At 37.8% G+C, this 18,305-nt stretch overlaps 2 protein-coding genes across 5 annotated transcripts in view; one reads left to right on the forward strand and one right to left on the reverse strand.

The window, feature by feature from the left end:
* The window catches only part of LOC125934648 (UDP-glucuronosyltransferase 3A2-like), a 184,969-nt gene that overhangs the window by 38,351 nt on the left and 128,313 nt on the right, over positions 1 to 18,305 (forward strand). The window lies entirely within an intron of this gene.
* Positions 61 to 12,060, reverse strand: LOC125934651 (UDP-glucuronosyltransferase 3A1-like). Of its 2 annotated transcripts, none has more exons than XM_049648189.1 (4): positions 11,263 to 12,060; positions 10,598 to 10,706; positions 8,276 to 8,807; positions 61 to 1,668 (listed from the first exon to the last, which is right to left on the reverse strand). In XM_049648189.1, the coding sequence occupies exons 1-4, from the start codon at positions 11,372 to 11,374 to the stop codon at positions 1,426 to 1,428; spliced, it is 996 nt and encodes a 331-aa protein (XP_049504146.1). In that variant the 5' UTR covers positions 11,375 to 12,060; the 3' UTR covers positions 61 to 1,425. The 2 variants fall into 2 exon arrangements, with proteins under 2 accessions (XP_049504146.1, XP_049504147.1); XM_049648190.1 differs by lacking the exon at positions 61 to 1,668 and adding an exon at positions 5,098 to 5,650 and having other exon boundaries at positions 11,263 to 12,057.

An 18,305-nucleotide genomic window follows, 5' to 3' on the forward strand; every position in this document is an offset into this window, starting at 1 on the left:
CCAAGAAGTTTGGTGTCTCTATCCAGTTAAAGCAGATCAAGGCAGAGGAAAATACCAAGGGATTTCAAGGTATGGTGGAGAAAATGGATTTACTGGTCCAGCTTTGAACACACTCAAGGGTGCATATTCCAAGATAGAAGATTCTGGCCTTGTCTGTGTACAGAGATTCCTCTAAGTCAATCCATCTAAGACTCAGAGCCAAGGGAAAGCTGCAGAGAACAGTGTTAAGCAAGGCATATTCCTCCTCCCAACTATCCATCCACCTATCCATCCATCCATTCTTCTCTCTACCCTGTTTCTCTCTTTGCTTTTCTTATGTCTGCTCTCTTTGTGTCTCCTTCTGTCTCTTTTCTGTCTCTCACTCTCCACGTCTCACCCTCTCTCCTTCACTGCCCATTATTTTCCTCTTATTGAAGTCTTAATACTTTTATTGTCATCGCATCTCACCTGGCATTCCTCAAACATACACTCTGTGTGCTTTCTCCTCAATTTAATAAGATATCCTCTAAAGTAGGGCGTGATGGACCACCCATCTCAGTATTTCCAGTTCCCGTGTGCTACTCTACTCTTTTTTAGAGAAAACCAAAACAAGTGTTGATAATGAAGAGTTCATCTCAAACAGTGCCTCTCAACAGGGATGTGCATCAGAATCTATTGGTGTTTCCTTGAAAATCAGAATCCTTTTTACTCCATGCCTTGTGAAAAAAAAATATGCATAACACTCTATCTTAAGTTCCCAATATGTTTGTGAGCCTTGGGGTGAATAATCTTAGGGTGAACCTCTGAGGTATTCAGTTGTTGTGGTAGCTAGGATGCTGAAAAAACTGGCACAAGGACAAAGAAAACCTTGGGGTGTAAGGAACTGTTACCAGACAATTTTATGGACCAAATGACTGGCTGACAAGTTACTCGCCTTGACAGTCAGATATTTTGGCACACCCTTCAGACACCATCAACATCAATTTTTTGAAAGTATGACTATACCTTTTGTAACATAGGAGAATGTGCTAATATGTGTGTACGTGGAAGGGGAGGGTGTCTGTAATGGCACGTGGCCTAACAGGTTCTCAAGGGCCCAGGAAAAGCAATGGCAAGAAGACCCCTGATGTGTGTTCTCAAAGTCCACAAACTGTCTCTTGTTGGACTTGGACAACTTTCTTCAGTGCAAATATGTTAGGGTTAAAATAACCTGACAAAAATATCACTTCTGACTGAAAATAGCAGGACTAGAATAGAAAGGAAGAAGCAAACATGGCACTTTTAACCATTTTGGCTGTATATCCTGATTTCCCAGGGACTCCAGTTGACTGCTCCATTCCTGTCCTCTAAACATTACTTTAGCAACCAACCATCCCTTCTCATGGTGATGGAGTTGCCCCATGGAGCCCTAAAGAGACATAAATAGAAAAAGAAAAATAGATCTGGTCAGTCCTTACCCAAGAGGTCATTCTGAGGAAGCCAGTCCACGATTTTCACATTTGTTGCCAATTTGATGTCTTTGGGCCACTTGGAAGGCTTACAGTTCCATATCACCCCTTGGGAGAGACGAGCAAAGGCACTGTTCATCTCCATGAGAACTTCCTGGGACTGATAGGTGCCCACCATGGAGCCCATGGCCACAAGGACAAAACCAGAGTCTCCAAACTTGCTGATGAAATTCTCAAATTCCTGGAGAGAGGTAAGAAAGGAAAGGATGTGAACAAAGTTGTTCATGAAAACCTAGATGTGAAATGTTTATAAAATCATTTCATAAAATGAAAGTCAACTGTTAACAGAATGCACCATCCTGTCAGTACCTAGAGCTCACTGTCTTGAAACTGTACTCATAGGCCTGAGCACAGCTCAGTGCACTTTACAGTGTGCTTATATCCATTGTGTCCAGTGGCCTTGAGGTCATTTTTCTGAGACCTCAGGACACTCCATACCATACAAATACTTTCAATAATCACAAAAGGATATGAAGAGAGTCTTAGGAGTCTAGCCAGTATCACAATAGTCCACATTGCACTTAGGACACTTAACACATACATCAGTACCAATATCTAGATTCAGAATATCCATATTACAATCTTTTAAGAAGAGGAAGGCAGAGGTCGTTGAAACTTCTCTTTTTTTTGTTAAGAACATGGCCCCAGAAACAGGGTCATCCTCATCCCTCATCCTTGTCTGTGCAGATACGGCGTTTAGGAGTGTTCCAATGACAGATCAGAGGTGCTATTGCCTAGGTGAGAGCCAGTTGCTGTCCTGGACAAGTAGGGGGCAGTAGGCATTCTGGAGGCTGAGGTAGATGCTGGGGAAATATCTGTCATTTGTCTCCTTCATATGCTTATGAGCCATCTGTTGTCTTCATTGTTGAGAGTTCTGGTAAGGTGTTTGGCCCATTTAAAAATTTTTAATTGATTTTTTTATTGTTATTATGAGTTTTAAGAGTTCTTTGTATATTTGTATATATGGTTGTATATTTGCATGTATTACATTTTGAATAATAGTCTTTATCAGGTATACCTATGCAAATATTTACTCTTGGTCTGAGTTTCCTCCTTTTATTCCTCAACAGGTATGTTGCAGAACAGAAATTTTTAAAATCAACTTGGCCCCCTTCTCAACTCTATCAGAGAACATGACTTGGGCTTTATATGTAAAAAGTAATCACCAACCAAAAGGTCATCTGTTTTTTCCTATGTCACCTCATATGAATTTCATACTTTTGCATTTTATATTCAGGTCGGTGATCTACTTTGTGTTAATTTTTTTGAAGACATACGATCTGGGTCCATTCATTGAAAGACTATCTTCTTTTCGTGGTATTTCTTAAAGCTTTGTCAAAGATCATTTGACTACATTTGTGTGGGTCTATGTGTACTCTCTTCTATTACATTGATCTATTTATCTGTTCTTTTGCTTATAGCACACTTTCTTGATTACTTTAGCCATTTCATAAGTCATGGAGATGACTAATGTCAGTTTTCCAACTTAGTTCTTCATCTTCAACATTGTGTTGGCCCTTCAGGGTTTTTGCCTCTCCATGCAAATCTGAGCATCAGCTTATCAATATCCATAATTGATAATTTGCTGTGATTTTCAGTAGGATTGCACGGAATCTATAGATCTAATTGGAGATAACTAACACCTAGCAATAGTGTGTCTTCCTACCCATAAATATGGAGTATCTCTCCATTTATGTAGCTCTTTGATTTCTTCCATCAGCATTTTGTAGTTTTCTCCATATAAATCTTGTACATGTTTTGTTAGTATTTATTCCCAAGATTTCATATTTAGTGGTGAAATATAAATAGTAGAGTGATTTTAATTTCACATCCTCCTGTTCATTGCTGATATATAAGAAAAATATGGATTTTTTTATATTAAACTAGTATGCTTTGATGTTACTATAATTGCTTGCTAGTTCCAGAAATATTTTTCTTGACCTTTCGGATTTTTTAAATAGACCATCATGTCACCTGTCAGCAAGAACAGTTTTAACTCTTCCTGCCTAATCTACATGATTGTTATTGCTTTTTCTTTCTCCTACTACTTTCTTAGGACCTCCAAGATGAGGATGAAAAGCAGCAAGAGAGTACATACTCACCTGGTACCTGAGAGGTTGTCCTTTCATTTTCTATAAAATGTCCCCTTTAATTAAAAGCTTCCGGAGAAGCTTTTAATTCTGATGAAATCGAATTTACCTATTTTTTTCTTTTGGTATTCATTCTTTCAATGTCACATCTATAAATTCATTGCCAAGTCCAAGTCCATGCATTTTAGCCCTTTCTTTTCTTCTAAGAACTTTTTGGCTTTTAGCTCTTTATTTAGGCCATTGATCCATTTTGACTTGATTTTCATATATGGTGTGAGGAAGGCTTGGAATATATTCTCTTTCATGGGAACGAATATCCAGTGGTTTCAGCACCATTTGCTGAAGAGACTGTTCTCTCCATTGATTGCTCTTGGCACCCTTGTCACAAATGAATTGGTCACAGATGTGTGTCATTGAACACTGTTCTTTTCATGTTGATTTGGCTATTTGCATTCCATTACATTTCAATGTGAGATGAAGACTGGCTTTTCCATTTCTGCAAAAAAGAAAAAAAAGTAATAATAAGGCCACTCAAATGTAGATAAGGCTTAGATAAAACTTGTAGATCACTTTGAGTAGTATTGTTCTCTTAACAATATTAAGTATCACAATTCATGGTCTTGAGATGTCTTTCCATTTATTTAGGTATTCCTTAATTTCTTTCAGCAAATTTGTAGTGTCCAGTGTATGTGTCTCTTGCCTCCTCAGTTTAATTAGGTGTTGTTGTAAATAGAATAATTTGCTTGGTTTCATTTTCAGATTGTTCATAGCCAGTGTATGAAAACACAAGTTGTATGAATTCATTGGGATTTTCTATATACAAGATTATGTCATATGAATATCAAACCATTTCTACATTGTCCATTCCAATTCGGATGCCTTTTATTTCTTTTTCTTGCCTACTTGCTTTGTGTAGGGTATATTTGAATAGCGGTGATGTAAGCGGGCATCTTAGACTACCGATCTGAGGCAGGAGGATTTCAGTCTATCCCATAGAGTATGATGTTAAAGCTGTCAGTGTTCCATAAATACTCTTTATTGTGTTCAAAAAATACCTCTTTACTCCTAGCTTTGTGACTGTTGTTATCATGAAAAGACATTAGTTTTGTCAAATATTTTTTCTGCATCTCTTGAAATGATGAGCTTTTTAAAAATTCTCTTCATTCTATTAATGTGTTGCATTATGCTGATTGATTTTGTTACATTAGACAAGTTATAAAATACCTTTTATATCCTGTAAAAGGTTTGACATCAGTCTATTTTGTCTGATTTTAATTAGCACATAGCCACCTTGGATGATTCTTAAAGAAGTTCATGGTCTTGGGGCGCCCAGGTGGCTCAGTTGATTGGGCACCCAACTTTGGCTTAGGTCATCTTCTCATGGCTTGTGGGTTTGAGCCCCACATTGGGCTCTGTGCTGACAGCTCATAGTCTGGAGTCTGCTTCTGATTCTGTGTCTCCATCTCTCTCTGCTCCTCCCCTACTCATGTTCTTCTGTCTCTCTCTGTCTTTCAAAAATGAACATTAAAAAAAATTTTAACAAGAAGTTTCTGACTTAATAAATACCCTAAATATTAGTTTCATATCTTTTGTCAACTCTTCAAAACACTTGTTTCTTCCTTCCTGTGCGTTTGTTGACTGTCTCCAGCTTACCTCATTGTACCATTCTGGCCCTTCTTAACTCCATCCAGCACAATACTATAAAAACTATCATCCCAAAGGACCAGTAAAAACCAGCTTTGTTGTCACTTGACATTTATAAGATCAGTGTAAATCTATAATTTAAAATTGGCAAAGGCAGAGCACGACGTCATAATAAGAAGCTGAGTACTCCCAGCTCCCCACAGAAAAAACAAAAGGACAAAAAAGGCTAAAGACTCACTCAGATAATTTTATACGACTTGGGAAAATAGTCAGTGATATACAGAAACCAAACAGATGCCCATTCAGGAAGAAAAAAAAAAAACACACTCAGAATGGTGAGAATTTCCATGGCAATTTTACTCTTCTGGCCCCACACTCTTCCTGAAGTGGCATGCCATGGTCCAGAGGCAGCAGTGGTAGCCCTGCCTTCTGTAAGAGGAGAAGAAATGAAATAATTTGCAACATTGTAGCCACTCTCTAGGCTCCCAGGTGACAAGTTAAGATCTCACCAGGCTCAGAGCTCTGACTGGAAATGGCAATATAGCTCAGATATCAGGCTGGTGGGAGTCTTACAAGGCAATAGAGGGCACAATGTCATGTAAAACCTGCAGGGATACTGCAGAATTTAGAATCTTGGGGCAAGACAAACAAAACATCTATGTCCCTGAACAGAATCTGGGTAAGACTCTTTGGGAACTTAAGACATTAAAATTGGCCAAGTATACAGGAAGAATCAGATGAATGAACACATACACAAAGGTCCAGACAGGAAAAATGCTCAGAAAATACCTAAGGAGACTTTAAGTTGTCTGCCCTGGCTTATCCAAAGTATTAAAACATTCCCCACTAATTAATGAAGGTGTTCCATGGCAGCCTGCAAACACAACTAGAGGTGACTGGTTTTACAAATGCCCACAACTTTCTACAAAAGATCACAAGACATATTAAAAAAAGAGAGAGACTAAAAGCCAAAATGTGTCATTTAAAGGAATGAAATAAATCTCCAGGAACCCTCTTTGAAGAAACAGACATTGGATTTACTAAACAAAGACTTTTAAGTTGACAAAATATGCACAAAGAGCTAAAAAAAAAAAAAGTGGACAAAGGTCTAAAGGAAATCGGGAAGACAATATATGAACAAATAGAGAATAATAGCAAGAAGAGACAGAAATTATTTTTCAAAAAAAGCAAAAAAAAAATCAAAACAAAAAATACAATCACTGAATTGAAAAACTCACTAGGGTAGTTCAATACAGACCAAAACAGACAGAAGAAAGACTTAGTACACTTGAAGACAGGACATCTAAAATGTCAAGTCTAAAGAGAAAAAAGTAGAAAGGGCGAGTGTAAGGGACTCACGGGACCCCTTTGTGTAGATTAATATATGCATTATGGAGTTCTCAAGGGAATGAGAGAGGAAAGAATAGAAAGATTGCACCAAGAAATAATGGCACATAACAAGATATAATATGCAGACAATCCTAAGTTTCCTCTCACACACACACAAAAACATGTGTCATGACTAATATAGAAATTTAGGAAAGTAGCAAGAAATAAAATCAGCTCAGAATATCAATTGCATTACATTAATAATGACCATTTCAGGAAGGAGATTGGAAAAACAATTTCATTCACAATACAATCCAAAGAATAAAAAAATAGTTAGGAATAAACTTAACCAAGGAGGTAACTATATTGAACTATGTTGAAAACTGTAAGCCACTGCTGAAGGAAATTAAGAAGACACAAATAAATGGAAACAAATTACAGGCTTCATGGATTAGAAGACTTAATACTTTAAAGATGTCAGTACTTCCCAAGGTGATCCACAGGTACCATGCATCTCTATCAATAGTGAACAACATTTGCTTCTGGCAGAAATAGTAACCTATCATAAGCTGATGTGGAATTTCAAAAACAATGAGTACCCAAAACAATGTGGAAAAAAGAACAGGGTTGGAGGTCCCACATTCCCTGATACCAGAGTTACTACAAAGCTACAGTAATCAAAATAGTGTAGTATGACAAAAAAGATAGATATGTAGATCAATAAGATAAAATAGAAAGTCCAGAAATACCCCAGGTATATTTGGTCAAATAACTTTTGACAAAGTTTCCAGACCATTCGTTAGGTAAAAGACAGTCTTTTCAGCAAGCGATATTGGAAAACTGGATATCCACATGCAAAAAACTGAAAGTCAACCATTACATTATACCATATGGTAAATCAACTTAAAATGGATGACAGACCTAAAAATCTGAGCTATACACATATGACTCTTAAAAGAAAATAGAGAGAGAAATCTTCATATAATTGTATTGGGTAGTGATTTCTCATAAAAGTCACCAACAGCACAGGCAACAAAATAAAAAATAACTGCATTGGATTGCACCAAAAGAAAAACTTCGTGTATCAAAGGACACCATCAACATAGTGAAAGGGCTCATGCCCTCTCTCTCAATAAATATATAAACTTAAAATTAAAAGAAAAGAATGAAATTTTGCAATATATGAAAACATGAACGTACCTTGAGGCTATTATGCTAAGTGACATAAGCCAGGCACAGAAAAGCATATATTGTAAGATTTCACTTATAGGAAGCATCTACAATAGTCAAATTTCTAGAGTAAAAAGTGGAAATTGGTTTTCAAGAGTTGGAGGAAAAGTAGAACAGATAGTTCCTATTCAATGGAGGAAGGGTTATAATGTTAAATAAGATCAATAAGATCTGCAAATCTGAGGCACATGGTACCTACACTTAATAATTCATAATGTATTTTCAAAAATTTGATAAGAGGATAGGTCTCATATTAAGTGTTTTTACCAATATAAAATAAAATTTAAAATAGAATAGAATACAATAAAATAGACTAGAGACATAAAAGTAAGTATGTAAAAAAAAGTAAAAATAAAAGTAAACGTGTGTATTCTAGTTGTTTTGCTTGTCCCATCCTACTTCAGTCCCAGTTCCCACTGGCAAGGGAGCCACCAACTCTATGTTTACTGAACAGCTTTGCATGAAGTCCCTATTGAGTGCTAAGGTTTTACTTACTTGTGGTACTGGTTTAACAGGTCTGGCCATTAAGCCTCCAACATACACAGTGTTGGGAAGCAGGGGCCTAGCAAATTCAAGGGCAAAGTCAGAGTTAACAAACCATAGCTCTGCTTTCTTTAGAAGATGAGACAAAACTGGTCTAGAGTCTTCTGAGAAATGTTCCTTGATGGTGTTATCAAATGTAGACTGGATTCGCCATTGCCTTAAGAAGAAATCCAAGAACATGAGAAAATTCTTCACTCTGCCCCAGAAGTCCATGTGGTCGGTTAGCAAGGAATGGAATACCGGAACATAAGACACCGGGTTTGGTAGCCCAAGGTCCACACTGCCAAATGGGGAGGGAAGAATTGACACAAATGGCTTCCCAAGCTTCTCAGCAATGAGGAAAGAACAGAAGTCAAATGCTTCAACAAATACCAGGTCAAAGTTCTCATTTTTTAAAGAATCCATGATGTCACTTCTCCTTAGCAAATCACTGCATTGAATCCCCAATTGTTCCATTAACTTTACAAAGGTGCCAAATGCTTCCCTGTTAAAAAAAAAAAAAGACAAATATTCACTGAAGAGTTAATTCACAACACTTAGGAGAAACTTTAGCTCACAGAAAATATCCCAGGTAAGTAAGACCCTACCTGGCAGCAGCCCATCTATTTTACCGGTGTCCAGTGAGTAATCTGGTCTGGTCACTCTGCTCCATGTGTTTCTGCTTCCTAAAATGTTCTCACTTTTTTCCCTCTACTTTCTCTAGCCAATCACATCCACATCAATTCAAGATCCTTCCAATTTGGCAGCCATCTCTGACTGTAGCAGACATCACAGTTCCATGTCTACTTGACACATTCTGTGATGCTCTCTTTAACTTTCATCTGTATACTGACAGTTCATGAGTGACTGTCTTGTTTCCCAGCCTAACTGTGGAAGTAACTTGGTAGCAGAGTCCGTCAATGTTGATAATATAGCCCTTTTTTGTTCTTTAAATTTTGTAGAGTCTGCATTTGAGAGATTGCCTCACACAAGGAACTTTGTGATGGTAATATTAGAATCCCAATTGTAAACTGAACATGAGATTTATATTTTTCTAGCCTATGAAATAAACAAGTTAAAACAAACAAGCTTATTATTACCCTTTCCATTTCATCTTTCCTGGAGTAGTGAAAGAACTTAATACTACACCATGTCAGCCCACTGAAAGCCCACAAGTGAGAGCTCATTAGTAATATGCAGTTGTCCACGTGCACTGTAAACTTCAAGTGACAACAGATGATTAACTGAAATTATTCTCTATTTTTAAATGATTTTACATAATGAATGACTGCTGCTTGTGTGGATAAATTCAAGAAATGAACTACAAATTCCTCAAAAGAACAGCATTCATCTATTTGAAATTAAGTTAATCTATTAAAATACAGGAAGGTACTGTGCTCAGCATGCTGCACCATATTTAATAAGTGGGTGCAACATGTCTTCAAAGAAATGAAGTGGGGAAGAAGAGACAAGACATAATAAAAAAATCATGAATAACAACACAAGATGATATATACAATGCTTCAAGAGAGTACTTTAGAACACATCTCTTCTGGATGAAGAATTTGGTCTTCTAGTTTAGGTAAGCAGAAAGGCTTTATGGCAAAAGCCAGATTTTAGGACCACCTTGATGACTGAATAAAATTTTTAAGGAAAAAGGGAAAGGTGGAGTTAGGCCACTATAATTCACCAAGGAAGGCATGAATATGTGTCTTTTCCCTCTTCTGTCAAAGGTAAAGAAATTTCTATACATCCCAGATAATGATGAAAACTTTCAAGCTAATATCACAATGTGTGTCATCAAGGCATTTGGGTTTTTAAATGAGTTAAAAGACAATGGCTCAGGGTATGAAAAATCAATGCTCATCAGCATGTTTCCATTCTTGAATTTAACTGATGAGAGGAAAAGTAAGTATAAAATGGTGGCCCTGATACGCCTACCAACAATCAGAAATTATGTTGTTTATCCTGCCTTCTGTGTTGTGGAGAGTATATACACAAACATTGTAGGTGAAGGGCTGCCAGGAAGGTCCAGAAGGAACAATCCCCTGACTATATAGAAATACATTCATGATTTCAGTGGAAAAGGCACACTACACAGACCGAATAATTGGAAGTGAAAAACTCATCTATTCCATCGATCCCTACCCCCTATCATTGATCTCCCCATCCATCCACTCATCCATCCACCCATCCTTTTCTCTTAAACTTACTCTAAGTAGCTATGCATCCAGCCATTTATTTACATCACTTTATAAATGGTAAGTCTTTCAATCAGAGAATAAAAGAAATTACCTGCCATGCAAAGCTTCTTCAATATAGAAATCAAACTGTTTCTTTAATTCTTTTTCATGATTCTCAGGTACAAGCCAACTGATAACTTGGTATGCATTTTCCTTCTTTTCTAAATAAAAAATTTTTAAAAACACCAATAAAATATATCATTAAGCCCAACAATGCAGATAATTTTGGCATGATACCATAGTTGTTTTTTTTATCCTAATAATTTTATATATACCTGCATGTTTGCTTTTAGAGGGTTTTTCGGTTTTCTGCCTGCTTTTTCATTTCTTCAGTCATAGGATCTGATACTATTTATTGAGAACATTATAATAATTCAATTACTTCTATTCAATTGAATGAATGATATAGAACTTAAATAAAAGTAAAGTTCTATTTGAAGCTTTCATGTAAAGGTATAGATATTCTTCATTTTACAGATGAGAAGACAAACATAAATGGAGCGTCAGATAATTCATCACGGTTGCACATATAGTAAGTGCTACACTTTGTATTTAAATACAGATTTAATTTTATCCCAGCTCCCCAGTCCTTTGTTTTTCAGGAAAAAAGAGATATTTTTTTATTGCTTACAGGTGACACATGCAAAGGTTTTTCATTCAGCCAAAAATATGGCAAAGGCTAAGTTAACAAGAGTAGTCCTCTGCAGTCCTACTTACCATTCCGACATTTCCCCCATAACTCATGTGTACTAGAGAGTCTGGCACCATTTTTGAAGTTGGATTGTTGACAGCTTTCAAACTCCATTTCCTCCTTAACTTTCTGGGACATATCTTGGAAAAATAAGGAGAAAGCCTCAACATGACCTCCCTCGTGTGACCAAGATTTTCAGCCAAGCAAGCCAGACCCCATGAGGGGAACCTGCACCTCCATCCCACTCAGAGGCTTCCATAATTGGCATTTAGAAACAAAAGGATGGGTATAGCCTTTAATTGGCTCTGGTCATGTGTCTCACACAAACCTATCTTCTGTGTCAGAATCCACTTTGTTTCTGGATTCCAGCATGAACCGTGTGATTGACACTAGGCTAGGTAGAACCGCATGACCAATGGTTGTACATCTCAAGGACTGCCCCCATTATAAACAGTGCTCTGAGTTAAGACTGATTCCAGTTTACAAGCCCACTGAATGGTGTGAGGAGGATAGCACCATGCCATCTGATGAACTCCACACCTGTAAAAGGAGAAGGTGCACTAGAACCCGAGAAAATGCCTTTGCTACTGTTGCTCATGATATCTCTGTAGCTCAAAGAAAACCTTGATTAACACAGTAATAGGGAAACACTGATGACACCCTCATGGGGTTAATTCAAGGGTTAATTCAAACTCAGCTTAATCTCAGTTCTCTAAAATCACCAGCAGGAAGGCCCTTAGCTTTGGTGATGCTAATTAGGACATTTGGAGGAAGAACTTATAAATATGAGCAGGTTAAAAGGGATACCCTCCCCCAAAGTATAAATAATGACAATGAAAGGAATGGCAAAAAATGGGAAATGTCAGCGTGGGAGAGTCAGGAAAGAAATTAAAACAGAGGTCTCAGTTTTGACATATGTGGCAACTGACATTACTTTTAAAAAAAATTATAACAGAGCAAGGACACAGATTGGCTTTTGTGACTTACATCAGAGGTTCTACATTACTTTTAACATTGGATGAGATCCCCCCAATGACCAACTTTAATCGTCTTAGTCAATACTGGGGAAAATAACAGATATATCATGAGAGCTCACCAAAATTTATCAAAGTACCTCTATACTGCTAGGAGGTAGAAAATATTAGATAGAGCACAGTGGTGCATGCCCTGTCTTAACTACTGGGATTAAATATCCCATAGCCACAACAGCCATTGGTTGTTATCTCACAGTAGCTATGGTTGCTCCTATATAAGAAGTCATAAAATTAATGTTTTAGCACTAACACCATGACGAAAGAGAACTCATTGGATCTGCCCAACATATTAAAAGTTTTAATACAACAAAATAGAGTTTTAATAGAGTGCCTTCAAGGATTAAATCCCTTTTTGTAAAGGATCCATTAACGAAGAAGTGATTATCCCCACCAGTTCTCCATTTAATAGCCTAACTTGACTATTCTTAACCCTGAATGAATGGAGCCTCTCAGTGGATTACTGTCATCATATTATGGCCTCCATTTCCAATCTTACTGAAATTACTGACTATATCTAAAACTAATAAATTCTTTACAGTCATAGCTTTGGTGATATATTCTGTTTAATTCTTATTTCAACAAGCTCTCAGCTCTAGTGTCTCTTCACCTTCACCTTTGAAGGGTACAAGTAACTTGTAACTTGGCTTCTCATGGACTACCTCAACAGCCCTACTTGCTAGTTTTGCTGGCAAGATCTTTAACCACATTTAACTTTCTCCGGAAGCACGTGTATGACAGTACTTTGAGGACAACCTCCTTTTGCAGAGATTTCTGGAGCCCATTCATTCAAGATACAAATGCGCACACAGCAACTCACATAGAGGGAGGTGCTGCTGCCCTACACAAAGCATAAGCCGTGGCACCTCAGTTAAATTCCTGGGACAAATTGCTTGTTGAGTGGAAGGTCTTTCCATCCCTGACACTGTCAAGACACACCTATTATGGCTCCATTTCCAGCATGAGAGTATAAGGAGCTTTCCTGGACATACTTTGAAAACAGCAAATGGTGAAAAATTCATACACATACACACACACACACACACACACCTCCTGATGTAGACAGCAATTCCACTGACAGAATTTGTCTGAAATAACTATTTGGGAAATCTGCAGCCAATTGATGGTTTCCACCAACCAGAGGAAGTCTTTAACTGTAAATTGCAGATAATTTTAGTCAATTTCAGCTTTTTCCACAGTAGCAGCTACCCATCCCCCATCCCTCAGTCTCCAGCAGGAAGCTGTATGCATTGTTTATAGAGCAGCTTGTACACAGGTTTCAAGAGCCTGAGTGGGCAAAAAAATCACCTTGTCCAAATATCAAGTATCTGTGCTCTGATTGCTGATTGCTGCTCTGGTCGCAGAGACGCAGACAAAGAAGTAGGCAACAAGGTTTCTGCATCATGCTCTATTATTGCAGCCACTTCCCTCTCTGGCTCAATTGACTTCCAGGGGTCTTAAAAGATTGATGCCCTCCTTTCCCCCTCATTTTCTCAATTTACCCATTTGAAAGGGAACCATTAAAAGCTGGGACATTGTAAAACAGCTACACATATCAGGAAAACTTGAAAGTGTCCATTCATGCCCAGGAAAAGGCTCAGAAAAGACCGTGAACAGTGAAATTTACACCTCGGTTTGATCCTCAACACAAAAGCAGCATAAAACAATTTTAAAACATAAATAAGCAAACAAAATTAATAACAAAAATCTGCAAAGAGAATGGAGGAGAGGTTCATCTCCAGATTTACACATTGTTATATTCAAATGTTCAGTTTTCAACAAAAATTACAAGACACACCAAGACACAGGAAACTAAGGCTTTATCCAAAGAAAATTATAGATTAACAGGAACTGTCCCTAAGAATTACTTTATGTCAGATGTATTAGACAATGTCTTTAAAATAACTGCCTTAAAGTTCTCAGAGAATTAAGGGAAGATGTGGAGAAGGTCAAGGAAAAAGTGTTTGTAAAATGTCACTGAAAGAAAGGTAGGTGGGGTGTCTGAGTGGTTCAGTCAGTTAAGTATCCAGTTTTTCATTTCAGCTCAGGTCATGATCTCATGGTTTGTGAGATCAAGCTCCACATCAGGCTCTGGGCTAGCATCAAGGAGCCTGCTTGGGATTCTCTCTCTCCCTCTCTCTCTCTGCCCCTCTCCAGCTCAGGCTCACTCTTTCTCTCTCAAAATAAATTAATAAACATTTTAATTTTTTTAATAAAGGAATATAAAATCTAAAGAAACCAAAAACAAATTCTAGGACTGAAAAATACAATAAATGAAATGAAAATGTCACTAGTGGGATTCAAAGGCAGAATTGAGCAAGCAAAAGAACCATCAAGCATTATCAGTGAACCTCAAGAGAAGACAGTAGAAATGATCAAGGCTGAGGAACAGAAAGTTAAAGAATTGAAGAAAAGGGAACACAGTCTTAGGGTCCAACACATGCCCTGTGGATGCTCAGGAGAAGAGAGAAAGAAAGGCATAGAGACAATATATGAAGCAATAGTGGCTGAAAACCTCCCAATTGGGTGAAAGATTTTAATATAAGCATCCAGGAAGCTCATCCAACTCCAAGTAAAATGAACTCAGACACCCACATCAGGACACATTATATCAAAATACAGAAAGAGAAAGAGGAAATATTAAAAGGAGCAAGAAAAAAGTGACTCATCGCATACAAGTGATTGTCAGTGAGATTATCAATAGATTTCCAATCAAAAATTTTAGAGGCAAAAAAAAAAAGTTCGAGACCAGAAGGCAGTGGCCCAATATATTCAAAATGCTAAAAAAAAAAAAAAAAAATCAAAAAAAAAAAAAAAAAACAAAAAAAAAAAAAATAAGAACCAAAAGGGAAGGGCCAAAAAAAATAAAAATGCAAAAAAAAAAAAAAAAAAAAGAAGAAGAAGAAAAGAAAAGAAATAAGAAAGAAACAAAGGGAAAAAAAAGAATTGTCAACAAAAAATTCTACATCAGGCAACTCTGTCCATCAAAGATCAAGGAAAATTAAGACAATCCCAGATAAACAAAACTAAGGGTGTTTGTTACCACTAGAACTGCCCTGTGAGTAATGCACGAGGCACTTCTTCAGGGAAGAATGAAAGGACGCCAGAGAGTAACTTAAAGGTATATGAAAAAATAAAGATTTTTAAAGAGGTAAAAGAATGGGCATTATAAAAGCTACTGTTATTGTAACAATGGCTCTAACTACTTTGTTGTTTTCAATATGATTTAAGAGGCTAGTATATTAAAAAAAAATTATTTGTTTAGGGGCATCTGGATGGCTCAATCAGTTAAGCATCTGACTTCGGCCAAGGTCATAATCTCATGGTTCATGAGTTCATGCCCCACATCGGGCTCTGTGCTGACAGCTCAGAGCCTGGAGCCTGCTTCAGATTCTGTGCTCATGCTCTGTCTCTCTCTCATTCTCTCAAAAATAAATAAACATTAAAAACATTATTTGTTTAAAAGCTACTATCATTATTTGAAATTTGTAACTTCACTCAAATTTTCTACACAATTTAACATACTAGTGCATTTAAATTAACAATAATTTATGTTTAGGAGCACATGATGTATAAAAATGTAATTTTGTGACATCAACTAACCAAAGAGTTGGGGATAAAGCCATCTAGGAACACTAGGAACAAAATATTTCTATGTTATTAAATTGGTATAAACTAAACACTAAAATCTGAGTGTCATAGATTTAGCAGATTAAATGAAATCCCCATGGTAACCACACACACACACAAAAGCTGTAGAATGTACACAAAAGAAAATGAGAAAAGAATTTAACATTTTACAAAGAATCAACTAACCACAAAAGAAACAGTAATTCAGAAAGTGAGGCGACAAAAAAGTTAAAGGCATATAGAAAACAAATAGCAAAATGACAGAAGTAAGTCTCTCCTTACCAGTAATTACTTTAAATAACTTGGATTAAATTCTCCAAAAAAGACAGACATTGGAAGAATGGATAAAAATACATGAACCAATTGTAATATCTTCGTATGGTGAGAGATGGTAGCTACACATGTGAGTGTAGCATAACATATATAATTGTCAAGTTGCTATGTTGTACACCTGAAACTAATGTGTAACATTGTGCATCAACTATATTTCAATAAAACATATTAATAAAATAATTACAAATAAAAAGATATTAACAATGGGGGAAACAGGGTAAGGGATGTATGGGAACTTTCTGTACTATCTTTGCAAGTTTTCAACATGCAGTGGAATCTATCTGCAATGACACAGACTAAAAGGGAAATAATGGGAAAAAAAATATTCCATGCAAGTAACAACCAAAAGACAGCAGAAGCCAATGAACAAATATCAAATGCAATTGATTTTAAATCAAAAAAGATTACAAGAGACAGAAGTTTCAATACAGCAAGAAGACGTAAAATTATACACATATATGCACCTAATTAGAGACCATCAAAATATCTAAAGCAAAAGCTGAAAGAATTGAAGGTTTAATACACAGTTTTAAAATAATCATTGAATATTTCATATTCCATGCTAATAATGGATAAAATAACCAGAACAGGAGGTAAAATATATAGATGTGGAATTGTGGAGGTCAGGTCTACACAGTCTAATAAGATATCCAGCATTGGACATGACATGCACACACACACACACACACACACACACACACACATTTTCCCATCTTTAAATACAACTAGATTAAAAAAAGATTTTGTGCTAAGCAGTGTTATACAAAAGACAGGGAGGCTTCTGGGAAGATGGCGGTGTAGGAGGACGCTGAGCTCACCGCGTCCTGCGGATCACTTAGATTCCACCCACACCTGCCTAAATAACCCAGAAAACCACCAGAAGACTAGCAGAATGGATTCTCCAGAGCCAAGTGTAGACAAGAGGTCCACGGAAGAGGGTAGGAAGGGCGGAGAGGCGATGCCCGCTACACGGACTGGAAGGAGGGAGCCGGGGCAGAGGGGCAGCCCACTGGCCACGCAGAGACCCCCAGTCTGGCTTGCAAAAGCGGAGGGGATGGACGGAGTGTGTTCTGAAAGCAAGCGGGACTTAACATCTGGAAGGTTATAAGTTAACAGCTCTGCTCAGAGAGCGGGAAGGCTGGAGGACAACGGCAGGGAGAGTTGTTGAGCTCCGGACAACAGAGTCCAGCTTGGTGGGAAACAAAGGTGCTCACCAGTGCCATCTCCCTCGCCCATCCCCCAGCCAAAATCCCAAAGGAAACCAGTTCCTGCCAGGGAATTTGCTTGCACCATGCAAACACCGAACACTGTGCTTCTTCGGATCCATGCCTCAGGCAGGTCTGACTCCCTCTCCGTGCGGCAGGGCCCCTCCCGAAGCGGATATCCAAAGGAAAAGCGAGCTGACCCTCCCCCTCCCACCCCTGTGCACCTTGCCGATCCATCCCAGCTAATATGCCAGATCCCCAGCACCACAAGCCTGGCAGTGTGCAAGTAGCCCAGATGGACCATGCCACCCCACAGTGAATCCTGCCCCTAGGAGAGGGGAAGAGAAGGCACACACCAGTCTGACTGTGGCCCCAGCGGTGGGCTGGGGGCAGACATCAGGTCTGACTGCGGCCCCGCCCACCAACGCAAGTTATTCAAGACAGCACAGGGGAAGTGCCCCACAGTCCCGCACCACTCCAGGGACTATCCAAAATGATGAAACGGAAGAATTTCCTCAAAAAAAGTCCAGGAAATAGCGACAGCTAATGAACTGATCAAAAACGATTTAAACAATATAAAGTGAATTTAGAATAATAGTCAGAATTAATCTCTGGGCTTGAAAACAGTATAAAGGACAGCAGAGAATCTATTGCTACAGACATCAAGGGACTAAGGAACAGCCAGAAGGAGCTAAAAAATGCTATTAATGAGCTGCAAAATAAAATGGAGATGACCATGGCTCAGATTGAAGAGGCAGAGGAGAGAATACATGAACTAGAAGATAAAATTGTGGAAAAAGAAGAAGCTGAGAAAAAGAGAGATAAAAAAATCCAGGAATATGAGGGGAAAATTAGAGAACTAAGTGATGC

The sequence above is a fragment of the Panthera uncia genome (assembly GCF_023721935.1).
Source record: "Panthera uncia isolate 11264 chromosome A1 unlocalized genomic scaffold, Puncia_PCG_1.0 HiC_scaffold_17, whole genome shotgun sequence".
Classification (NCBI taxonomy): domain Eukaryota; kingdom Metazoa; phylum Chordata; class Mammalia; order Carnivora; family Felidae; genus Panthera; species Panthera uncia.